This window comes from Heteronotia binoei, chromosome 19 (assembly GCF_032191835.1).
Source record: "Heteronotia binoei isolate CCM8104 ecotype False Entrance Well chromosome 19, APGP_CSIRO_Hbin_v1, whole genome shotgun sequence".
NCBI classification, from domain to species: Eukaryota; Metazoa; Chordata; class Lepidosauria; order Squamata; family Gekkonidae; genus Heteronotia; species Heteronotia binoei.
In genome coordinates, this window is record NC_083241.1 from 23,894,168 (window position 1) to 23,920,584 (window position 26,417).

At 47.8% G+C, this 26,417-nt stretch overlaps 1 protein-coding gene across 1 annotated transcript; it reads right to left on the bottom strand.

The window, feature by feature from the left end:
- Window positions 1–19,780: 19,780 nt before the first annotated feature.
- Window positions 19,781–23,607, bottom strand: LOC132587633 (normal mucosa of esophagus-specific gene 1 protein-like). The gene is made up of 5 exons (XM_060259947.1): window positions 23,475–23,607; window positions 23,227–23,290; window positions 22,859–22,944; window positions 21,896–21,956; window positions 19,781–20,234 (listed from the first exon to the last, which is right to left on the bottom strand). The coding sequence occupies exons 2-5, from the start codon at window positions 23,269–23,271 to the stop codon at window positions 20,166–20,168; spliced, it is 261 nt and encodes an 86-aa protein (XP_060115930.1). The 5' UTR covers window positions 23,272–23,290; window positions 23,475–23,607; the 3' UTR covers window positions 19,781–20,165.
- Between the last annotated feature and the right edge of the window lie 2,810 nt (window positions 23,608–26,417).

Sequence of the window (26,417 nt, forward strand, 5' to 3'; positions counted from 1 at the left end):
TTGAGGTCCTCTAGCTCCGTCCATCCACCACCCACCCCGTTCCTGGTCCCGATCCGCCTGCAGCTTCCCGACGACCGGTGGATCTTCGTCCATGCCATGTTGGACTCAGGGGCTGCCTGCTGCTACATGGACAGCCACTTTGCCAAGGAGCATGGCGTCCCCGTTCGGGAAAAGGGAACTCCTACACTGGTCGAGGCAGTGGATGGTCGTCTGCTGCGCTCGGGGCCGGTCCGCCACGAAACTCTACCACTCGTTTTGTGGGTCCAACAGCGCCAAGGGAAGCAGACCTTCGATTTGGCCCGCATGCCACGCTTCCCTGTTATCTTGGGCCTGTCCTGGCTGCAAGCCCACAACCCCCATGTGGACTGGGTGCAACGTGAACTGAGCTTTTCGAGTACCCTCGCACCCTGTTCCCCGCTACCACCCGACTCGACTCAGGTGCCGCCTGTCAACCAACCCGGTTCCCCACGCACCACCAGCCTCCTGGGGGCCGCCACCACACTCCCAACTCCCTACCAGGAGTTCGCGGACGTCTTCAATGAGAAGGAAGCAGACCAGCTTCCCCCACATCGGCCCTACGATTGCGCCATCGACCTGGTGCCCGGCGCTCCGCTACCCGCAGGCCGCCTGTACCCCATGGCAGACCCGGAACTGGCTGCCCTCCGGGAGTACTTGGACAAGAACTTGGCCCGAGGGTTCATTAGACCCTCCACCTCGCCCCTGTCTTCACCTGTCCTGTTCGTTAAGAAGAAGACCGGGGACCTGCGACTCTGCAACGACTACCGGGCCCTCAATAAGATTACCATTCGGAACCGCTACCCGCTCCCACTGATCCCTGAGCTCCTCGACCGCGTCAAAGGGGCCACGATCTACACCAAGCTCGACCTTCGCGGGGCCTACAACTTGGTTCGTATCAAAGCCGGGGATGAGTGGAAGACCGCTTTTGGCACCAGGTATGGCCAATACGAACATCTGGTCATGCCCTTTGGGCTCACCAATGCCCCCGCCGTCTTCCAACATTTTATGAATGACGTTTTCCGTGACCTGCTAGACCGGTTCCTGATCATTTATTTAGATGACATTTTGGTCTACTCTGCATCCGAACAGGAGCACATCCACCACGTCCGCCAGGTGCTACAGCGACTCCGAGCCAATCGCCTGTATGCCAAGCTGGAGAAATGTGCTTTCCACCTCCAGTCCGTTGAGTTCCTGGGGCACATCATTTCCCCCCAGGGAACCCAGATGGATCCGCGGAAGGTCGACGCCATCCTTCAATGGCAGGCCCCTCGAAGTCGGAAGGACATCCAGCGCCTCCTGGGCTTCGCCAATTATTACAGGCAATTCATCGCGGGCTACGCCGACCTCACCAAGCCCTTGACCAGACTCCTCCGACCGAAGGAGCCCTTTCAGTGGACCCCCGAAGCCGACCGGGCCTTCCGCCAGCTCAAGCAGAGTTTTTCCTCCAGTCCCCTTCTGCGGTACCCTGACCCGAGCTTGCCCTTCATGGTGGAAGCGGACGCCTCCAATGTGGCCCTCGGAGCCGTGCTCTCCCAGCGGGACGAGCCTAGCCAGCCATGGCAGCCCTGCGCCTACTACTCCCGGCAGCTCTCGGCTGCCGAACGCAATTACACCATTTGGGAGAGAGAGCTCCTGGCTATCAAGGTGGCCTTTGAGGTCTGGCGCCACCACCTTGAGGGGGCCAGGCATCCGGTCCAAGTCTTCACCGACCATCGTAACCTGGAACATTTGCAGACCACCCGCCGGCTGAACCAGCGGCAGATCCGGTGGTCCCTGTTCTTCTCACGATTTGACTTTACCATCACCTACGTCCCGCACTCCCAGAACCAGAGAGCCGACGCTCTGTCCCGCCGGCCGGACTATAACACCTCTAGTGCCACCGAAGCCCCCAGGGCTAGTATTCTGCCACCCTCGGTCTTTGCCGCCACTCTGACCGCACCCGCCCTGGTGGCCGAGATACAGGCCAGCCAAGACACCGACCCGTGGGCGCAGAAACACCTGCAGGAACCGCAGCAAGACCCTGCCGGAGAACTATCCACCCGGGATGGGCTGCTCTACCATCGGGAGCAGTTGTACGTCCCTCCCGGGCCTCTCCGATCCCGCATCCTCCGGCTGGCCCACGATGCCCCCCCGGCTGGGCACTTCGGGCAGCACAAGACCGCCCATCTGTTGACCCGGGACTTCTGGTGGCCTCGCGTCCGAGCGGACGTTAGTCGCTACGTGGCTTCTTGCGAGGTCTGCCGCCGAGCCAAGAACGTACCGGCCAAGCCCTCCGGTCTCCTGCAACCCCTGCCGACTCCCGCCGGTCCCTGGGACGTGGTGTCCATGGACTTTATCGTAGACCTGCCACGATCCCAGGGCCACACCTGCATTTTCGTTGTGGTGGACCTGTTCACCAAAATGGCCCACTTCGTCCCCTGTGCCAGAGTACCATCCGGGCCGGAGACTGCCCAGCTGTACCTAAACCACGTCTTCCGCCTGCACGGGTTACCCACGCAGGTCATCTCGGATCGGGGCCCACAATTCACATCCCGCTTTTGGCAGGCCTTCCAGCACGGTTTGGGGACAGAACTACACCTGTCTTCCGCCTACCATCCCCAGACCGACGGGCAGACCGAGCGGACCAACGCCACCTTGGAGCAGTACTTGCGCTGCTATACCAGCTATCAGCAAGACAACTGGGCCACTCTGCTACCCCTGGCAGAGTTCGCGTATAACAACGCAGTCCACAGCTCTACGCGGACCACGCCGTTTGCCGCCAACTATGGACTGCACCCCCGATTCTTCCCTCCGCTCGGCCCCTCCGCCAACGTTCCCGCAGCCACCGACCGACTTGAGGAACTCCACGCGCTCCACGCCCTCCTGCGCACTCAGCTCCAGCGCGCCAAGGACGCTTACAAACTGGCCGCGGACCGACATCGCCAGGACGGAGCCCCCCTCAAGGTCGGAGATTCTGTCTGGCTCTCGACCCGGTACCTCCGGACTCCTGGCCGGTCCTCCAAGCTAACCGATCGATTCATCGGGCCCTTCCCCATAGAGGCGCAAGTCAACCCCGTGGCATTCCGCCTACGCCTTCCGGCCCACCTCCGGATACACCCCGTATTCCACCGCTCCCTCCTCCAACCAGCGGCAGCGCCGGACCCAAACAGGGACGTTCCACCACCGCCTCCGCCACCGGTGCTGGTGGACGATGAGGAAGAGTTTGAAGTCCACCAGATCCTAGACTCCCGGCTGCACCGAGGTCAACTCCAGTACCTGGTGGACTGGGAAGGCTACCCTCCCGAGGATCGCTCCTGGGAACCGGCTGCCCACCTGCATACCCCTGACCTGCTCCGGCAGTTTCATGAGGCCTACCCAGATAAGCCAGGCGGCTTGGATGAGGGGGGGCCTGAGGGGGGGGATAGTGTCATGCCTGCCCCTGCTGACTCAGAGCAGGTGCCTGCTTCTGACCCCGCCCCTGCTGTGCAGATGCCTTCAGCAACAGAGGACGTAAGTCCTGAAGGAGCCAGCCAGCAGCAGGGGCCACCTGAAACCAATCTGACCACACCAGGTACTAGCTCATCTCCCCCAGACTCACCAACACCTGGGGCCCGCCTGCGCGAGAGGAGACGCCTGGAATTCAGGAACAGGCGTAGAGAGGCGCGCATGCGGGCTAGAAGAGATCTGAGCCCGGAGTTCTAACGAGCCAATTAGCCAGCAGTATATCTGGGATCCTGGCCTCAGGCCAAACTGTGCTGGCAACAAGCGAACACCCTTGGATGTGTCTGCGTCTCGCACCCCTTGCTTCGGAAAGAACCTGTGCATTCCTGACCCGGCCTGACCCATAGACTGGTATTCTGGACTCTGGCTTTGCTTATCGGACTGGCTTAGGTATCGTTTGATCTCGGCTTTGCTTCCCGGCTTCTGACTCTCGGCTCTGTTTCCCGGCTTCTGACTTTCGGCTCGGCTCCCCGGCTTCTGACTCTCGGCTTCCCTGACCAAGCTTCCGTCCCACCCTCCAGCCTGCCTGTTTACGTTATCAATCAACTGGACTGTTTTACGACCACTCCCTGTGCTTCGCCTGGGCTGTCTGCGAGAGGTCCTGGCTCGTTGCCAGGACGATAGCAGCCGCAGCTTCGTGTCAGAGACTCGGGCCGTGACATCTACAGTGTGCATTCAGCAGCAAATGTTATAGTCTGGAACTCACAGCAGTAGCAACAAAATGACTAGATATGATCATGTTTCCATTGCAAAATTTAAAACAATTTCTGATATGTTTAGACATCATGACTCCCAGTCACTGGGTCTCCAACAAATCTCTAGATCTCTAGAGAAAGACACAAATCCTGGTAAACTACTTTCAAATGAGTTCAAAGTCAATTTGGTGTAATGGTTAAGTGCATGGACTCTTATCTGGGAGAGCCGGATTTGATTCTCCACTTGCAGCTGCTGGAATGGCCTTGGGTCAGCCATAGCTCTTGCAGGAGTTGTCCTTGAAAAAGCAGCTTCTGGGAGAGCTCTCTCAGTCCCACCTACCTCACTGGATGTTTGTTGTGGGGGAGAAAGATAAAGGAGATTGTGAGCCACTCTGAGACTCTGTGATTCAGAGAGAAAGAAAGGAAAGGTCCCCTGTGCAAGCACCAGTCGTTTCCGACTCTGGGGTGATGTTGTTTTCACGGCAGACTTTTTATGGGTTGGTTTGCCATTGCCTTCCCCAGTCTCTTACACTTTCCCCCTAACAAGCTGGGAAGAGTGGGATATAAATCCAATATCATCTTCTTCTTCTTCATCATCATCATTGGTAGATTAGATGCATCCAATGTAGGGTTACCCTGGAGTTCACCTGGAATTACAACTGGTTCCCAGGTAAGTCAGTTTCCCTGGAGAAAATGACTGCTTTCGAAGGTGAGCTCTATGGCATCATAACCCACCAAGGTCTCTCCCTTTCCCGAATTCCACCCTCCCCAGGATCCACCCCTAAAATCTCTAGGAATGTCACAATCCAGAGCTGGCAACCTTGTCCAATGGTTGCTTTACTGGTTTTATACAGAGATGTAGGGGATTTTTGTACCCCCAGTACATTTCTTCCACTGTACATTCTATTTGCTTGTTTTCCCAGCTTTCCCTATGTCATGACCTCGAAAGCTGAAACTCTACCTACAATTATTTGTGAATACAGTCCAGTGAATACAATGCGTTTAACTTCTGAACACAGGACAGGGCTACATGAACATGAAAACAATCTTGTATCCTGTTTCTGCTGTCTCAAAAACACTTGTCCTGCCTGAGTGACTTTCAGCAACTTACTTTTTGGCATCTCTAAATTGTTTAGCTGGCTACAACCCAAGCTACTCATTATGTGTGTGTGCGTTTTTTTAATTTAAAACAATTCTTTGCCTTTCTCTGAGGCAACTGGGACCTAATGTGCACATGGTTGTTGTGTTTTGCCGTCAAGTCACAGCTGATTTACAGCAACCAGGCAGGATTTTCAAGACAAGAGATGTTCACATCTCCACATGATGACCCTGGTATTCCTTGGAGATCTCTCAGTCATATACTAGCCAGGGTTGACCTTGCTTGGCTTCCAAGACCTGACAGGATCAGGATCTTAGAGTGCATAACAGGTTATTAATCACATAAAGGCCACAAGCAGGCGGCAATAGAAAGCACATTTGTAGGGGCTGGGAAAGCCAGTGGGTATTTCTGTGATGAGAAGAGCTGCTGCATGGCTCCTATTGGAAGGGATTTCCTTCAGGTGTATGCATCCCAGGTTGTGAAAAGCTAAGCACTGTCATCTTTAATAAAACTCTGAAAGCAATAGGAAACTAATGAAAATATTGCAAAATGCAATATATTGATAGCAAATGGGCTGCCACAATTGGCGCCAAAAGTAGTTTTTGAATTGTCTTGGCTTTGGTTCCTCTTAGTTAGAATAATAGAATCACAGAGCTGGAAGGGGCCATACAGGCCATCTAGTCCAACCCCCTGCTCAATGCAGGATCAACCTAGATAGAGCATCCCCAACAAGTGTTCGTCCAGCCGCTGCTTAAAGACCGCCAGTGAGGGGGAGCTCTCCACCTCCCTAGGGAGCTGATTCCACTGTTGAACAACACTTACCGTGAAAAAGTTCTTCCTACTCTCCAACTGGTATCTTCTTGCCCTTAATTTATTGCGAGTCCTCTCTTCTGCTGCCTGCTCCCTGCCCCCCTCTAAGTGACAGCCCTTCAAATTCGTAAAAAGAGCCATCCTATCCTTCCCTGCAACCTCCTCTTCTCCAGACTGAACATTCCCAAGTCCCTCAGCTTGTCTCCAAGAGTGTCTCCAGCCCCCCACCCTTCATCCTTGTTGCTCTCCTCTGCGCTCAGTTCTTGTCATGGGCATGGTTCCTGGCTTTCTGTTTCAGCTGACAAGATGGTTGCCTACTCCTGTCAACGGAACAGTCTCTCTGGGACCTAATCCTGCAAGGGCTTTTGGAGAAATAAAACAAGCAAGGGTATGTGGTGATCACTTGCTTTTTGTAAACGGGTCTTGGTCTGGTGCAGAGTGTTAAAACTGCAGTACTGGTGCTTGCACAGACCTTTCCTTGGCCTGGTTTGCCACTGAGGCCCTTTGTGCTACCTTTGGTTGCGTTCTATGGTGGAAGAAAAGCAGTATATAATTTTTAATCTTTCAGAAATGTAACCGGGCCATAACTACAAAAAGAATTGAAGTGGATGACAAAGTCTGGGCCATTTTTTTAAAATGCAGTTTCACTGTAAGAAGTCCTTTCTTCTTAAAATAGCCTTCCTTTGTCTTCTTGGGTATTTATTGTTTCCAAATTAATTACCAGTGTATTTTTGTTCTAGCAAAGAAGACAAATCTATTATGCATGATCGTATCTATCGCCTATCCAATAGTTAATGGACTTGGGCAGCCGGTATTGCTTTCTTTCTAAAGGGCTTATGATGGAAAAGCACAAATGCAGCAGTTAATGGCTTGCATTAGTGCCCTCATGAGGAGACATGCAGGGCACTGAAAAGTCCTTTGAAATCCGCTGGGGAAGCAAGTCTTATCAAGTTCTAAAAGTGTACCCATTTAAATGCTGTTGGAGATCATAGGATTTATCTGTACAAGTCTGGGTGCTGGGGGTCTTCACAACGGGCTGCGAGGGTTGCCAGATCTAGGTTGGGAAAGACCTAGAGATTTTATGAATGAAGCCTGGGGAGGACAGGGACTTCAGTGGGGTGTAATTCCACAGATTCCACCCTCCAAAGCATCCATTTTATCCACAGGAACTGGTCTCTGTAGCATGGAGATGAGCCAGAACTCCAGGGGTTCCCCAGGTCCCACCTGGAGACTGACATTCCGAGCTGCAACCCAGTTTTATCCTAGCCAGCTGCATAGTCTTATTTATCTGCCAAGAGACTATATCTCCTGCCACCCCAATTAAGTGATTTGGGGAGTTTTACCCATTCTGCAGAAATCAATGTCTAGGGAGCTGGCGGAAGATGTCAGTCCTACAGGAAACGCAGTTCTTCCTAAATGCTTCTTCAGAGGCTAAAGTGACGCTGCATGTTACAATAATAGCATCCATAACCAGGGAGCTGCTTTTTGTAGATTTATCATTTGACCCTAGCAGCTGCTTTCTAGTTACTTGGCAGTGGGTCCCTCATCCCCACTATCTGCCTTGTCTCGCAACTGATTTATTTATTAGGCGTTTATCTTGTAAATACCCCACTCCCCCCCCCCATGGGAACCTAATACACCTTGCATCATTCTCCTCTCTTCCATCTTATCCTCACAGAAACCCTGTGAGGTAGATTAGAATGAGAGTACGAAAATAGCCAGTTTGGGGTAGTGGTTAAGAGTGGCGGACTCTAATGTGGAGAGCTGGGCTTGATTCCCCACTCCTTCACATGCAGCCAGCTAGGTGACTTTGGGCTAGTCACAGTTCTCTCAGAATTCTCTCAGCCCCACCCACCTCACAGGTTGTCTGTTGTGGGGAGGAAGGGAAGGATTGTAAGCCACTTTGAAACTCTGAGTGAAAAACGAGGTATAAATCTAACTCTTATAATTGGCCCAAGGTCACCCTGCAAACTTCCATGGCAGAATGGGGATTTGAATAAATGAGCTCTTACCACTACACTACATTGCCGTTCACTGCATGAGCACTTCTAAAATGCTACACTGGGTTTCCATTCTGTTGGCGCAAGCCAACCAATATACTCTAAACCTGGCTGCGATTATTTATTTCTGGCTGTTAGTCCAGAGGTCACTCGAACAAATAACAAAATTTATTCCAGCACAAAGTTTAGTGAGCCAAAGCTCACTTTATCAAATCCAAGCTTATACTTTTATGTAGGTATAAACAGGTCTTTTTTTGAGCAGGAACACTTTCCCTATGAAGAAAGGTTAAAACGCTTGGGGCTCTTTAGCTTGGAGAAACTTCGATTGCGGGGTGACATGATAGAGGTTTACAAGATAATGCATGGGATGGAGAAAGTAGAGAAAGAAGTACTTTTCTCCCTTTCTCATAATACAAAAACTCGTGGGCATTCAATGAAATTGCTGAGCAGTCAGGTTAAAACGGATAGAAAGAAGTACTTCTTCACTCAAAGGGTGATTAACATGAGGAATTCACTGCCATAGGAGGTGGTGGCGGCTACAAGCATAGCCAGCTTCAAGAGGGGGTTAGATAAAAATATGGAGCAGAGGTCCATCAGTGGCTATTAGCCACAGTGTGTGTGTGTATGTGTATATATATATATATATATATATATATATATATATATATATATATATATATATATATATATATATATATATATGGCCACTGTGTGACACAGAGTGTTGGACTGGATGGGCCATTGGCCTGATCCAACATGGCTTCTCTTATGTTTTAACACAGTTCTGGCCGGCTTGGCATCAAGGGGGTGTGGCCTAATGTGCAAATGAGTTCCTGCTGGGCCCTGTGTGAAACAATGGTGACATCAGGGTGTGTGACCTAATACGCAAATGAGTTCATGCTGGGCTTTTTCTACCACCCCCACCAAACAAATATATGGATTGTGTGTTTTACTCAATTCTGTAAGATGTAAAATGTTTGTAGTATTGTATAATATTGTTATATTGTCCCAGGACTAGCTAATGTACTACTATGTTGAGTTGTTAAAAGTATTGTTATTTGTACATTATATAAAATTTTAAAAATTAAATAAAAAAAATTGTTGGTAAAATAAAACAGAAGTCCAGTGGCATCTTAAGACGTCTTATGTTGGTGCAATGGACTAAACACAGCCAACTCTCTGAAAATGGGCAGGATCACTTCCTTTTTTAACTGGTCTTACTTCTGCATCTGCAACTGCAGGCTGACACACATTCCAGTAGCTGAAGCTTTCCCTGCTGCTTTCTCTCCTTGCCAGGAAAATCCCCACCTGTTACATTTCTATGGGTTGGGTTGATTTTTAGGGCAGAGAAGATGGAACAGAAGAATAGGCGGTCATCATCATTCAAATGCTTCTTATGCTCACTGTGGTTAGGGTGGGGCTGCCCGCCTGTATCAGCCTCTCGTGTAGGCCCTCCAGTGGTTGCCAGGCCCTTGGCAGGACAGCAGTATTTAGCTGAGACAGCTGCAGGCCCGGCAGTAGGGATACTGGAGCCCCAGACTGTACTCTGCATCCCTCCCCCTCCCAGGGTCTTCTAGTATGCACAAAGCGCATGCAGCCTGATGATGTCACTGGAAGTGACGTCATGGGGTCACATGCACCGTGGAAACACTCAGCCCCTTGGCCAGACAGCTGCACCCGCCACCCCCACCGCCGGTCAGGTGTGCCTGGACTGGGTGGCTTGGCGGCCCCCTCCCCTCTCCCCCCGGGCTGTGAGCAGGCCGAAGTGTGCTGTGCTGGGGCACGGGCCTGGCTTGGTCCTCCAAGTCCCCACTGCCCGATGAAGGCAGGCTGCCGACTGAGCTCTCCACCACCACGTCTCTCCCGCTCTCTGGCAAAGTGGAAGAGGGCTGGGCAAAGGACAGGCTGAGCCGCACGCTTGGGTTGGCGCGAGCAGGGATGGGGCGCCCCCCCGCCCCTGTGGTGAGCTGGCACCCCAGGCCTACTTCACCGACTCCCATGCGTGGGCCCTGGACAGGTGCCCCATTACGTGGGCAATTAGAATGCTACCCCCCTTACTGTCCTTATCTCTTTGGAGCTTAAAAAAGAGAAGAAATCACACAGCATACAAAATACATGCTCTGTAATAAAACTTGCTTCCTTTCTTCCCTGTAGCACGTAGGCAAACAAAACTTTTATGAGTCATTAGACTAATGGCGTGACAAGTGAAAGGCAGCCCAGCTGTCTTCAGCGTGTGAAGGAGGAAATTAAAAAGTCTTGCTGTATTGCAGCTGCCTTATGGAGTGGGTGGCTGGAACACCTGTCCCTTAACCTTACCACAGGAAACTAAAGAACCATTCTGCTTATTGAAACAATAAGAACTGGTCCCACTTCTGTTGTCAGAGGTGGCATCCAAATGACACCTTGTTCCAGGGTTGGAGGGTGGAGGTGACGTGAATAAGACAGCACAAAATGGAGGTTTAGATCAGGGGTGGCCAAACTTACTTAACGTAAGAGCCACATAAAATAAACGTCAGATGTTTGAGAGCTACAAGACATGAACATCAGATGTTTGAGAGCTGGAAGGAAGGAAGGAGGCAGGCAGGCAGGGAAGCAGGCCTCATTTTGGGTGGGAGCTCACAACAGTGGCACTCTGGAACCTCTTACTTTTATTGTGCTCTTTCTTTTTTACCCCCCCTCCCAATATTTGCTTCTGGGCTCCATTGTTGAAACCCCTTCTGAGAATTTTGCTGAACTCTAAGATTTGACAAACTTTTTAATATTTTCCTCACAAAAAAATGGGAAAGTAACCAAAACACATAAAACAGACAGATGAAAATCTTCCTAATGCCACTGTGGCCACATAGGAGAAAGTAATTTAAAAAGTATGATGGAAGTAAGGTTTTGTTATGACAATTGTAATTCAAGAAGCATTTTAAGGTAGGTGCTGAGCTGATATAATTTAGTACACCTTCCAATGGTGTCAGGGGTGTGAGGCATATGCAAATGAGTTGTGCTAATGAGCTTCAGCACCTCTTTTTCTATGAAATGACCCCTGGAAGGAAGGAAAATAAATGGAGGGGAGGGAGAGGTGAAAAGAAAGCAACTTTAACTTTTACTGCATTCTTCAAGCTACTGGCTGACTTGGTTTGGATAAGTGATTTGGATTTGGATAAGAGACAAATGCCTTCTCCAAGCCGGCCAGCGGGGTGGTGGGGGCTTCAAGAGCCACACAATATGTGTGAAAGAGCCACATGTGGCTCCCAAGCATTAGTATGGCCACCCCTGGTTTAGATTAATGTGTATTTCGCATGACAGTAATTGTTCTGGAACATGCCATCTGTGCTTTATCCTTGTCTATGTCACAAGGGTTAGCTGCCAGAGGTGGGGGGTGGGGAGCGTGTTCGGTATAAACTGTTACTGGGTACAGTGAAGCTGTGGAGGCTCGCAACAGTTGTGGTGCCTTTATGAGGCAGATTGTTCTCCTGTACACATAAAACGTATTTGAACAGAGAGGCTGATAGACTGTGGGGTGGGGTAGACATAAATGTATGTGCTCACCCGGAGTAAAGGTAGCTTTCGTTATACCACCTTCAGGTCTATGAGAAAAAAATCTTTTAGCACTTGGGAAAGATATCAGATTGTGCCTAATCTGAGGGAGTCACCATGCCTATCTCCCTGGCCTTTCAGAGTTGAGGGGGAAAGATGATACCAGAAAGAAGAGAAATTGATTGGCTTGACTGAAGGCTGCTTACAGTCGCCTTCCCATCGTCTCCCCACAACAGACACCCTGTGAGGTAGGTGGGGCTGAGAGAGCTCTTGAGAGAACTGCTCTTGAGAGAACAACTCTGAGAGGGGTGGAATTCTAGCAGGAGCTCCTTTGCATATTAGCCCACACCCTCCTGATGCAGCCAATCCTTCAAGAGCTTACAAGGCACTTTTTTTGTAAGCTCTTGGAGGTGTAAGCCAAAATGCCCTCAAAACCGAGGTTGGGGGAATTGACAGGTGGGCACGACTTTAAAAGGAACAAGAGTCTATATATACAGGCTCCACGTCCAGAAACTATTGCTCAAATATACCAGGGACACTAATTAAGTAAAAACAATTAAAATTTATTCCAGAAAAATTTAGATCACACACACAAGATCAAAATACTCATCAAATTATACATACAGTCATAAGAAAATTAGATAGAGATATAGAGAAACACATGGGTAGACGAACAGGGTGATATTTACCGATCGTAGTCTTCAAAGAAGGCTCCAATGGCGACGAGCGAGGAAGTGGGAGAGGGGACCCGAAACTTGGCCTTAGAATCGGGGATGGATCTAGACAGCAGAATTGGGATACTGCTAGAAGCACACCTGTTGGTAGCTAGTCCACAGGTTATAAGGACTATCTTGAGCCCTTAGGGGATGGGAGGTACGAGGGAGGAGGAAGGTGATTAGCTGATGCATGACCTCACAAAAAGGGGAGGCTTCGCAGTGACCATAAGGGCTGGACTACTGCGATAGCCAATAGCAAGTTAATTGGTGGCACCTAATTGGGTGCCCATAACTGACCAAGGAACAGGCTTGGGTCCTGGTTACCTGAGTGAACTTTAAGGTTGAAATGGACCAGGGTGGGGATGCTCCAAGGTGACAGTACAGAGAAGAATGGGGGAAATCACTGGGGTGGAGGTTCATGGGAGTGGTTTGAACTAGGCCGAGGTGATGACAATAGATGGCCAAAATGTTATCTAAGGTAACACCCAGTCGGTAAAAAGACACTTGGCTCCGGGTGAAGATGTTCTTCCTCTTCTTCAATCTTCTATTGTCACCAGTGTTTTGTCCAAGGTTTCACTGGACAAAGACAGTGGCAGTTGGACAGTTGTCCACGCCGGGGGTGGGTCGATTGCTGCAATTACAGGTGACATCTGGCGAGTACGTGAGCTGTTCGCTTTGCTGGAATGGAGTCTGACATGGTAGGAAGATAGTTGCGTGTGGTGTTAGCCCTCCACAGTGGATTCCATGGTCAATGCTTCAAAACTGTTCGCCTGGATAGCTCCTGGTGGCACAACCTCTTCTGCTCCACAGCTGAGATGGACGTCATACAGAATGACGGGAAGCCATCTGTTCTCCTGGTGGGCACTCTTGTACCGGTCTCGAGTGCCTTCGTAGCGTTATGGCTGCTAGTACTGCATAAGTTCCTTTCGCCCCTGGATAGGTTTGTCAAGTCGGCAGATTCAGTAAGGAGTCCTTGTTGATAACAAAGTAGCTAGTTTATTGATATCATGGTTCTCGACTATAAGGAGATTGAAAGACTAAAGATCATACAGTAGAATGCAATCATATAAGGTACACTTCAAAGGGATTCTTGAGGGAGGGGTACTATGCAGGGCACATTCACACATTGATGTTACAATTTCGTTCTCAGACCTGCTTTGGCCTTGAGCGTCTCCTCGGCTCCAACCTCCCCCGATGCCCAGCCTGAGAAGGCCCGATAATCTCTTTCACATATTCCCATTTCAAAGCACAACTACATAACAAAGGAAAGGAGGGGGGTGAGGAAAGTTCAAGCTAGCAGCATTGGCATACAGTATGGCTTTACCCAGGATGCTTCTCTCCTGAACCAAAGATTGAGTGCAGGCTTGACCAGAGTTAAAGCAGACTTGACAGTTTACTTACACTCTCTGGCCAGACGTGTGTGAGCTACTTCTCAAGGTGCTCTGGCAACCAAGTTTGGTGACTATGACATTCTATAAGGGGTTTTTCCTCACAATTTCCCGCCTTGAGAGTGGTTTGAACTAGGCTGAGGTGATGACAATAGATGGCCAAATTGTTATCTATGGTAACACCCAGTCGGTAAAAAGACATTTGGCTCCGGGTGAAGATGTTCTTCCTCTTCTTCAATCTTCTATTGTCACCAGTGTTTTGTCCAAGGTTTCACTGGGATGGGTCGATTGCTGCAGTTACAGGTGACATCTGGCGAGTACGTGAGCCGTTCGCTTCGCTGGAATGGAGTCTGACATGGTAGGAAGATAGCTGCGTGTGGTGTTAGCCCTCCACAGTGGATTCCATGGTCAATGCTTCAAAACCGTTCGTCTGGATAGCTTCTGGCGGCGCAACCTCTTCTGCTTCACGGCCGAGATGGACGTCATACAGAATGATGGGAAGCCATCTGTTCTCCTGGTGGGCACTCTTGTACCGGTCTCGAGTGCCTTCGTAGCGTTATGGCTGCTAGTACTGCATAAGTCCCTTTCGCCCCTGGATAGGTTTACTCACACTCTCTGGCCAGACGTGTGTGAGCTACTTCTCCAGGTGCTCTGGCAACCAAGTTTGGTGACTACGACATTCTATAAGGGGTTTTTCCTCACAGAGGATTGGCTACATCAGGGGTGTGTGGCCTAATATGCAAAGGAGCTCCTGCTAGAATTCCACCCTAGGAGAGATTTATGACTGACCCAAGGTCACTCCAGCTTGCTTTATGTGGAAGAGTGGGGATTCAAACCTGGTTCTCCCAGATTAGAGTCCACGCACTTAACTGCTAAACCAAACTGGCTCTCTTACACATCAAGAGAACTGGATCCTCACTGCAAAATAGAAATTAGTTTTCTGTGTGCATAGGATTTGCTATGGTAAATTTTAAATGTGATACAAAATATTTTCCAGCATTTGGGACAACCAAGGTGTCCATGCTGTGAGTGAAAAGAACTTAAAATGTGTCTGAGACCCTGCTATGAATCTGATTGCTCAGGTATCAGGCTGCACATTTTAACAGCACTTCATCCTATCAGAAACTCCTGCTTCGGTGATTTTTTTCAGAACAAAGAAAAACAATTGATTTTTTTTTTACTGAAAGGTCAGCTGAGAACATTGGATAATGCCAAGTCATGCAGCCAAAAGTTAGAGTGTTGGACAAGGATCTGCGGAACCCAGGTTCAAATCTCAATTCTGCCATAAAGAGTGCCCAGAGACTTTTTACAGGGTGGTTTGCCATTGCCTTCCCCAGTCATCTACACTTTCCCGCCAGCAAGCTGGGTACTCATTTTACCGACCTCGGAAGGATGGAAGGCTGAGTCCACCTTGAGCTGGCTACCTGAACCAGCTTCTGCTGGGATTGAACTCAGGTCGTGAGCAGAGGGCTCTGACTGCAGTACTGCAGCTGTACCACTCTGTGCCACGGGGCTCTTTCAGTTTGTTGCATAGCTGTTGGTTTTTTAATAGACACTGAAAGCTGGAAGGTGCTTAAGTGAGCACTGATGGCTAGTTCTAACTTACTATTGGACAGTCCACAGAAGAGGATGCTCCAGTTTAGTAGGCAATGTGTAGCTCATGCAGAGGTATTCTTTGCCAACATACTTAATGATGTGCTGGAACTAAAGATATGCCCAAATGGCAGTGACATACATTATCTGAGATTAGGCAGGGAATCTATTACATGCCAAGATAGATAAGGGGGATGGGAATCTTACAAAACTTCACATATGTATTCATTGTGAGAGCAGATTTTGCATGACAAGCCAGTTTGGTGTAGTGCACGGGGTGTCGAACTCAATCATTATGAGGGCCAGATCTGACATAAATGAGACCTTGTTGGGCCGGCCGGACCATGTTGGGCCAGGCCTTGTGTGTACCTATTTAAGATTAGGTAGCAGAGGTATAAACTTTTTAAAGGACACAGACAAACATGACTAAAAACTTAAAAAAAAAACCCTTAAAATATAAATACTTAAAACATTAGCACTTGTTTGTCTTAAAGGTGCTTTCTTTGTATTTCTCCCATGGGATCAAGGGAACTGGGCAAAGGAAGCGCTGTTTGTTTCCCTCCCTCGCAAGGGGACCAGGAGGGGGAGGAGCCTCAACCAATAGAGAAAATTGAGGTTTTGCTCTGTAGCTCCTGTGCGATTGAGCAAGCCTTGCAAAGCAAGTTGAGATACAGAAGAAAGCAAGAGGGAGTAGGAAGTAGGAGAGGGAGTAGGAACCAGACAAGAACCAGTTGCTCGAAGGCCTGATAGGAGCCTGATTCAGCCTCCGGGTCGCATGTTTGACACCCCTGGTGTAGTGGTTTGGAGCATGGACTCTAATCACACCAGCAGGTTTGATTCCCCATTTCCCCACACAAACCTGCTGGTGTGACCTTGAGTCAGACACAATTTCTTTCAGAGCTATTTACTCTGAGTCTTTACTCAGAGTCTCAGAGCATCTTACAATTTCCTTTCCCTTCCCTGACCCACACCCTAGGTAAGTAGAGCTCAGAGAGGTCAGTAAAATGAGGTCAGTAAAATGAGTACCCAGCTTGCTGGGGGGTGGGGGAAGTGTAAATGACCAGGGAAGGCAATGGCAATCCACCCTGTAAAAAGCAAGGTATGCATCCAACCGCCTCCTTCTCCTCCTCTCACTTCCCTTGAAAGCCCCTTGTTGAAGTTGCCATCAGTTGTTTGTGACTTGTTGGCACTTTAAACTCTCTCTCTCACACACACACACACACACACACACACACACCTCATTTTGATTGTAAACAGCCTTGAGCAAGACTCTGAAGAGCCAGCCGAGAAATATCCTAAATAAATAAATATTAATCTCTTTAAGAGAAAAGAAAAGTGAACAGAGGAGGAGAAAGCAGAAAAAAAATAGATGGGCAGGAAATGAAAGACATATGCAGTGGCAAGTGGGGATTGTTTAACAGGGAGGTGACACAAGAGAGTGTTTTCTGGAATTAGGATAACTGAAGTCATCTCCATCTACAGCATGCCTGCATTTTGCTGAGTCATTTCTTGTCCTCAGACGTTCTAATGCTACTTCCGTCACATGGGATAAAAAGGAAATATGACATTAGTCATCATCCTCTTTCACACATAAAATATGTTTTAAGAAGAAAAAAAATAGTCATTGAAGTCAGGATGCCTTGCTTTCTGGCTTTCCTGTGTGCCAGCTTAGCTGCTGTTGTGCATAAACAACGCGTGACCTAATGCAGCTGCTGACATTTTTGGGGAGGTCGTAGAGGTTATCTTTCTGGTGCAAGCACCTCTGATAAGGTGGCACATATGCCATGGTTTTGCTTTCCTGTTAACTCACATGAAGGAGCCCCGTGGTGCAGAGCGGTAAAGATGCAGTACTGCAGTCCTAAGCTCTGCTCACGATCTGAGTTCGATCCTGGCAGAAGCTGGGTTTTCAGGGAGCCGGCTCGAGGTTGACTCAGCCTTCCAACCTTTTGAGGTTGGTAAAATGAGTATCCAGCTTGCTGGGGGGAAAGTGTAGATGACTGGGGGAGGCAATGGCAAACCACCCTGTAAAAAATCTGCTGTGAAAACGTTGTGAAAGCAATGTCACCCCAGAGTCGGAAACGACTGGTGCTTGCACAGGGGACTACCTTTATCTTTTTAAAAACTCACATGAAAGTGTTCCACAGAAGAATCAATCAAAAATGTGAGGTGGGGTGGAGGGAGACAACAAAAACTTCAAGATGCTGATATTTCCCCAAATCTTGATATTTAACACCTCAAAATATAAGTTCTGAATTTGGTTTCTAAAGTTCCTTGCTAATTTTTTGTACCACTAGATTATTTAAGTGGGGTTTTTTTTTGGTGCTTCTGGGTGCTGCTCTTTTTGATGGCAGCAGTTTGCTTATGCAGGAATGGCTGGTATAGGAAAACTGTGGAGAGCATGAGCTGTGAGCAGCAATGTGTCTTTTTCAAGTCTCACCTCAGTCATGAATTGAATAGAACCAAGTTTGAGTCCAGTGGCACCTTCAAAACCAACAAAGTTTAATTCTGTGTATAAGCTTTGCTGGTCTTGGTGCCACTGGACTCAAACCGTGTTTTCTGTTGCTTCAGACCAACACGGCTGCCCACCTGAATGAATTCAGTCGGTTAACTTACAGCCTAAACAACAAGTTACATGGAAGATCAATAACTGGATTCGCTATCACTTTCTTAAACATTAAAAAGTAATGATGGGAAGGGTGGCACCTGAATTGGAAGAAGAAGAAGACTGCAGATTTATACCCCGCCTTTCTCTCTGAATCAGAGACTTAGAGCGGCTTACAATCTCCTATATCTTCTCCCCACACAACAGACACCCTGTGAGGTGGGTGGGGCTGAGAAGGCTCTCACAGCAGCTGCCCTTTCCAGGACAACTCCTGTGAGAGCTATGGCTAACTCAAGGCCATTCCAGCAGCTGCAAGTGGAGGAGTGGGGAATCAAACCCGGTTCTCCCAGATAAGAGTCTGCACACTTAACCACTACACCAAACTGGCTCTGGATCAGGGCCATCATTAGGATGAGGGAGAAGGGTTAACCCCTCTCTCTGTGACATCTCCTGATATTTGTCTTTCTTAAAAGAAGTATAAGGCTGCCTTTCTCTCAGGCAGGTAACAGAAACAAGAATATTCAAACCACAGAACACAGGAACATCAAACCATTAAGGCATCCCGCAGAGCTTTTACAGGCTCCCCTGCCCCCCAATTCCTCACAAATCGTAACAATGCTTGTTGGGGCCCCAAAAGCCCCGGTAAGTGTTCAGACTTACAGCACACACAAATATACAAGAGTGCTGAAATCTTCCTTAGTCCATCTGGGAGAACGTCCAACCAGGCTGGAGCGGCTTCTGAGAAAGCCTTTGATCACACAGCAGCGGAATGCGCTCGTGAAGAAGTCGGAAGGACAGGCAGGTGCTGGTATGCCAAATGCAGTTGCCACACAGGCTCATACTTCCTTCTTTGTAAGAAAGGTGGAGTATAAATTATCAGTCAATCCTGAGAGAGACAGTCTTTCTCTACATTCCTGATCCCCCCACTAAGCTGTCATTAGCTATATTCAGTAGGGGAAAAGACTGATACCTGGGTTGTATCTGCGGCTAATCGGTCAGTGAGGTAATCATTGCCAGGGAAATGGCACAGGGGGAAAGGGAAATGGTTAATGCCTTCCCTTCCTTTTATTTATTTATTTGTTTGTTTTATTTGGTCGATTTATATTCCGCCCTTTCCCATATGGGCTTTGCATTGCACCTCGATTCTAACTGAGCTTGTATTTGGCTGCTTTTAGTATTAAAGAAAAAAATGAAGCTCCAATCCTACAGCCCCCATACGATGTAGAAGAAGAAGAAGATGATATTGGATTTATACCCCACCCTCCACCCTGAATCTCAGAGTGATTTATAATCTCCTTTACCTTCCTCCCCCACAACAGACACCCTGGGAGGCAGGTGGGGCTGAGAGAGCTCTCACAGAAGCTGCCCTTTCAAGGACAGCTCTGTGAGAACTATGGCTGACCCAAGGCCATTCCAGTACCTGCAAGTGGAGGAGTGAGGAATCAAACCTGGTTCTTCCAGATAAGAGTCTGTGCACTTAACCACTACACCAAACTGGCTAGTTATGTGTGCCTCACTTCTTTGAGCAGTGAAGAGGTTCTGGGGCTGCCACTTACCCTGGTGGATTCCCAAATCGGAAGAGAGAGCACGGGAAGCTCTGTTTTCAAACATTTCAGAAATTATTGAGAGAACAAGATCGCTACGCATTTTGCAAAACTGAAAAAGAAAAAAAAAATATCACCAAGAGAGGGAGAAGCGAGAAAGAAACCTAAGCCCTTAAGGAAAAAACCACAAATGCTAGCGCTAAAGCTGTCAAGCTACTTGTTGAATCCATTTCAACAGGGAAACTCAGCCCTCTGGATGGCATTCAAGATTTGATTCCTGCTCATATTGAACTGTAAGAAGATTCCGTTCAGTGTACAAATGTGCGTCCCAGGTTTATTGAAAGCATCATAAATGACATACAGTATTGTGTCAGACAAAAACAATGCAACTTCTTTGAAAACTCACAAAAAGCTTTTTCCTCCTGCTGGAATATCAAACAGCAAACTCCGTGTTTCAAAACGAATGTGGCTGTTGAGAACGTGGACCAGACCTTTGTTTTTGGACTGTGTGGATGACTTTAGGGTAACTTGCAAAGCAAAGAGTAATGTCCTCATCCAGAGTAAAAAAAAAATGGAGGGAGACTCTAAAAATGTAGCAGAAGCATTTCCGCACACTGGTTTCAATCCTCTAGTTTGTGCAGAAATGATTCCACTAGATTCATAGAGTGTTATTTGGAATGTCTGCTTCTGGCTCACTTCATAAGTTTTCGGACTTTTTCCAGCTCTTCAATGGGTTTCCACTCCTGGTTGATTGATAGCAGCTACCAAAAAATTGGAGACAAAAAAGACAAAAAATCAAAATATTAAAAAATAAACAATCACAAAAAAATAAATTACTACAGTGCTACGTGTAGCAATACCTCCTGCCTGCTTCCAGTATTAATTAGATGTAGTCAGGGCTATTTTTGTAGGAAAAGCCCAGCAGGAACTCATTTGCATATTAGGCCACCCCCTGATGTCACCATTGTTTCACATAGGACTTTTTGTAGAAAAGGCCCAGTAGGAACTCATTTGTATATTAGGCCACACCCCCTGGCACCCAGCCAGCTGGAACTGCGTTCCTGTGCATTCCTGATCAAAAAAAGCCCTGGACATAGTATAGTATCAGTGTGACCTAGGTACGATCCAGCCAAAGTTCAGCATTTCCAAGTTTCACTATCAGGAGAGAGATTAACACATAGAAGTGCTTTACTTCGGCTGGATCGTGGTGTAACATTTAAAACTGCTTTATAAATTGGAGAGACAGAGCAGACCTGCGGTTATGAAGAATGGAGTGCCACCTTGGTCATTTTTGAACAGATAAATGACTCTCATGTTTTGTATGTGATCAGACAGACGATTATATTTTTGCAGTGAAAACAATCTGAACATCTCAGAATAAAAAGCCGTCATAAACCCTATACCCAAAACACTTTTACATGGTTCTCAAGAGCTGCGGCTGGCTCTTAAGATTTCTTTGCTTACACGTAGAAGGCTTTGGAAGCCAGACTATGTTATCTATCAACACATTTTAATCAGGCTTGGCAACACTTTCTATAACCAGTTCCTGCTCCCCAAACTGAAGAATTATTTCTGGGACTGAAGTGGGATTGATATTGTTAAATAATTCCAAAATCTGAGATATTTTAACTTAATGCTGATTGACTCCTATATACAGGTGTTCTCCCAGGTGATTTATTTCTTAGCTAATACTCAGAACTATTTGTGTCTCTGAAAAAAACACACAACAGCCAGGGTGGTCTAGGGTTTAGAGCGTCAGACTAGGACCCAGGTGTCCATGGGTCAAATCCAGCTCTCCCGTAGAAACTTGCTGAGTGACCTTGATCCAGTCACAAATTCTTAGCTTAACCTACCTCACAGGGATGTTGTTGTTGTGAAGATAAACTAGAGAACAATGTAAGCTGTTTTGGTCCCCGCAGGGGAGAAATGCAGGGTATAAATGAATAAAAACCCCCAAGGATTTAATCGGCTCCTGAGGGAGGTGGTGAGCTCCCCCCCACTGGCAGTCTTTAAGCAGTGGCTGGTCAGACACTTGTCAGAGATGAGCCTGTATATATTGAGCAGGGGGTTGGACTAGGTGGCCTGGATGGCCCTTTCCAGCTCTATATTTATTTAGATCCAAGTGGGCAGATCCAAGTCAGCAGCCGCGTTGGTCTGAAGCAGTTGAACAAAGCAGGAGTCAAGTTTCACCTCTAAGACCAACAAAGTTTTATTCAGAACATAAGCTTTCGTGTGCTAAAAGCACTGTACCTTATTCCCTTGTCTGAAGCGTGCTTACATTCTGAATAAAACTTTGTTGGTCTTAAAGGTGAAACTTGACTCCTGCTTTGTTCAATCCCTTTCCAACTCTGTGATTCTATTATTCTGTTCTATGGTTTATTACTCTGTAATAATAGCTTTCTTGGTTAAGTACTTTCATTACCTTCTGGGGTTTGCTGGGATCCACCTGTTCCCATGGTTCTGGATTGCCTTGTTTGTTTACACTAAAAATGAAATATTATATTTATTACAGGAGCTATAAAACGTCCGGATTAAAGAGCAAAGTTGTTAATTAAAGTCCTGCTTTTCATTTTTGCAAAACTGGACATTGTAGCCTAATTGTAAATATATCTATTTGGAAGTAAGTCTTATCAATTTCAGTAGAAGCGATTTCTTCCTTCCAAGAAACGCTGTTTGACAAAAGTAAAAGAAATTACTTAATGGTCTGCTGCTCTCTGTGGGACGGACCACAGTAGGATTTCTTAATAGTATCATTTAACATTAAGATAGGCACATTGATTTAATGTTAAGGAACAAAGCACAAATAAAATGCGTTGAAGATGGATGTAGAAAATGAAAGCTGCTGGCTATAGAAAAGAAATTGAAAGCTGTGCTGTATACTGTTGACAGGAAAGCAGTATGATTTAGTAAAATACTGCAAGCACAGTTTAGCCAAAGTATTTAAAAATCCACCGCCACCTCCCACCCCCAATTTCAGCAGGAGCACTTGAAAGGTCTTTGTCGCTCTCCCACTAAAGTCAGGGGGATTCTCTTTGGCTAGGCTGAGTCCTTAATTTTCACTATAACATAGAAACTGAAAACATTCAAACAGTAAATGTTTCTAAAGTATAATTTAAAACTCTGTGCCAGAGTCTTTTCCCCTGTGCATTCAGTATGCATTTTAGGCACACTTACTCGATTTACCTTTTGGGGAACATGCTAGGCTAATCTTTTGCCCGATATTCTCCAATCAATACTAACGCCATGTATCCAATCCCCCAACAATTTCTACTCCCCAGACTGTTTCCTAAATCCAATCTTGTTCAGCAAAACAAAACGAAGGGAGCCTGCAGCAACTGATTCAACACAGATGTAAAACAAGGAGGTTTCCTTTCTTTTTGCTTACATCACATCACTTTTGGTGAAGGCGTACAACGAAGAAAACACTGCTGCGACTCCAGCAAAGCTCACAAATGAAACCAGAGGAATAAGCTGCAAGACACAAGGAAGGCAAAGTTTCCTTAGTAGGGTGGTCTCTCTCTCTCTGACGGATCCTTGGAGATGCAAGATTGAGCCATCCCTTCAAGTGATGATCCATCCCTCCTCTAAAGAAAGATGTGAATTCAGGGAAGGATGAGCGGAGTCTCCTTTCCAGCATCTCCATCGTCCTCCTCTTGGCTTGCATCAATGGGATGCTCTGGGATGCGGAGGAAAGACTAAACAGACTCTGATCTGTCCAGCGTCAGCTCTGTGCTGCTTAGGCAAAGAACTTACTTCTTTCTTCTTCTTCAGCAGCTGGAAGAACCCCAGACTTGCCATGGCAGAAGCAGGTGGGAACCTGGGGAGAAAAACCAGGTCCCAGAGTTATTATCAGCTATGTGGGCGGAAGTATCCCAAGTAGGAAAGAGACCTCCACCCTCGGGCACCTTGTTTCTCCATCACTCCCTCTTCCCAGGATTTCCTGGGAACCTTCTAATTTCAACCTCCCCCCGCCCCCCCCCCCCCAAAACAAACCCAACAACCTTGCTGTCTGGACCTGCAGCAAGTTCAGAAGGAGTTAGCTTCCCCTTTATATAGAGCAGCTAACGCCCAAGGGAAGGAAGAGAGGGCTGGATGTGTCCCAAGTCACGTAGCCCCGACAAGACACCCGGTGCAGAAACCGCACCGGGGACCTGCCAAGGTATCCTGGACCTAGTGGAGCTGTGACGCCCCCTGCTGGACAGCAGGCACAACGTTTCAGCACCTAGCTCTCCCCCCCTTCTGATGTTAGTGGAGGAGGAAGGAGGCCTTTCAGTGAGCCTTTGGTGAAGAATGAGGATGGGAAGGAAGGTCTACCTTGCATGCTGGTGATGCTGAGCTGTTAGAGAAAGGCAACCCACTGGGGGTCTTTGGAGGCAGGCTACATTTGTCTTGTGGTTTAACCCTTGAAAGAGAGCCCCGTGGCGCAGAGTGGTAAAGCTGCAGTACTGCAGTCAGAACCCTCTGCTCACGAGTCCGACCTGAGTTTGATTCCAGAGGTAGTTGGGTTCAGGTAGGCGGCTTGAGGTTGACTCAGCCTCCCATCCTTCTGAGGTCAGTAAAATGAGCACCCAGCTTGCTGGGGGGAAAGTGTAATGACCGGGGAAGGCAGTGGCAAACCACCCCATGAAAAGTCTGCCGTGAAAATGTTGTGAAAGCAACGTCTCCCCAGAGTCGAAAATGACTGGTGCTTGCACAGGGGACCTTTCCTTTTCCTTTTCCTTAACCCTTGAAACCACTAGCCCTGTGGTGCAGAGTGGTAAAGTTGCAATACTGCAGTCCGAACTCTCTGCTCATGACCTGAGTTTGATCCCGGCGGAAGCTGGGTTCAGGTAGGCAGCTCAAGGTTGACTCAGCCTTCCATCCTTCCGAGGTCAGTCAAATGAGTACCCAGCTTGCTGGGGGGAAAGTGTAGATGACTGGGGAAGGCAATGGCAAACCACCCTGTGAAAAGTCTGCCATGAAAACGTCGTGATGCGACGTCACCCCAGAGTCGGAAATGACTGGTGCTTGCACAGGGGACTACCTTTTTTTTGACCCTTGAAAGCCATTTTCAATTTCATGCCTCAGTTGCAGAGAGAGAAATAATGTCTCTGAGCATGTCTGGAGTGCCTTTCCCACACCCGCATAGGATTAGATGGGGAAAGGATGCCTGGGGCAGAGATGGATGGATTTGGGGGCAGGATTGACCCGCCCACACTGGGCAACAGGTGCTTCAAGGCATTTCTTGAATGTGTTTCCTATCCCATGTCATGGTTAGGGTTGCCTAGTAGGGAAATACCTGGCGATTTGGGGCATGGAGCCTAGGAAGGGCAGAGTTTGGGGCAAAACACCATACAGTCTACTTTCCAGAGCAGCCATTTTGTCCAGGGGAACTGATCTCTGTCAGTTGAAGATCAGTTGTAAAATCCTGGGAGATCTTCAGCCCCACCTGAAGGTTCAGCAACCAAAGAGAATCGTGGACAGAAGTGAAACCAACAATTATAATACTGCGATGAACCAAAATACCACCTAACAAATATTTATATCAGTAATTATAGATGCCTTATAAACACCTTATATTTGCTAATTCCAAAATGCGTACGATAACAAACAATTTATAAATACAGCAAACCGTTCACAACCCCCAAGTTCATGAAAGTATGATGAAATCAATCCCCAAGTTCACGAAAGCCAGTCCAAGCTCCAAACCTGACAGGCAGAAAGTGCTTGTCATAGAAGGTACTTGTAGTCAAAAGTGCTTGTAAATTTGTCTTCATCTGTGTAAAGAACTTCTCATGCCTCCTTCCATGGAGACACCAGCCTCAGCCTCAGCGCTCCAGTACTTCTTATGCTCCAGTGCTTCACGTTCTCTCTTTCTCATGCAAGCACCCATTCCTCGAAGAGAAGGAAGATCAATTGTAAATCCTGGGAGATCGTCAGCCCCCACCTGGAGGTTGGCAACCCTATCGGCCTATCCGAAACAGCTGCCTTTCACTCAGGGTTTCGTTGCAGCCACATTAGAGCCTTGAAAAGAACTTGATAATCGTAATTAAAGAGTGTTCCTGAGCACATGCCCCTCGATGAATCATTATTTCAGTCCTGATTTTTTTTTAATCCTGCCTTTGCTTCTTTTTCACCCCACAGCATATGCCCTCCCTCCAAGGAGCTTACAGCGGTGGCTGTGCCTTCTGCTCCACCTCTTACCCTCCCAACAACCCTGGCAGAGGTGGAAATAATGTGACCAAGTATAGTTCGTGAAAGAGCAGAGATTTGAACCCAGGTCTTCCAGCCATAGTCCAGTCCTCTGGCCTCTGTGCTCCATCGGTTGTTATTTGGAGTGGCTATGAGAGTGCTGCCTGCAGCCTTTGATCTCTGCTTATCTGGTAATTGATAACAATTGATTGATGACTCCTCTACATGATGCTCGGCGGCAGATTGAAGACCAGAGTCAGCACTGGCATCACTCTTTGCATCCCTTCCAGCCCTGTGCTTTTTGGTTGCAACCACCAATCATGGAATGATGAGTTATCAACGTAACTGGCATTCAGATTAAGTAGATTATGCTTTAAGGGATGCCTCGTTGGGAGCACTACCCCTGTTACGAAAAAGCAGTGCTCCGTGTTCTGATGGCATCCAGGTAAAACCGCTGCAATGCGTCTTGTATGGAATTCTATTTGAGAAAGGACTGCAAACTTCAAGGGGCAGAGGCTAGAAGTCACAAGGATCATGTGCTCAAGGATGAGCATCGGTTACTCATCTGTTTCTGGGAATGAGTCAGACAGTGGCGGACTGGCCAGGGTGTCAGCTTGCCCAGTGGCAAGTGGGCCCTGCAGGCCCCTGATGAAGTGGGGCTCCTTAAACATTAGACAATATGTTAAAAATGTTAATGACCTTTTAGTAGCTTGAACATTTAATAGAAGTCCCAAAGGGACCTGTTGGGTGTCATATACCAAATGTAAAAGAAG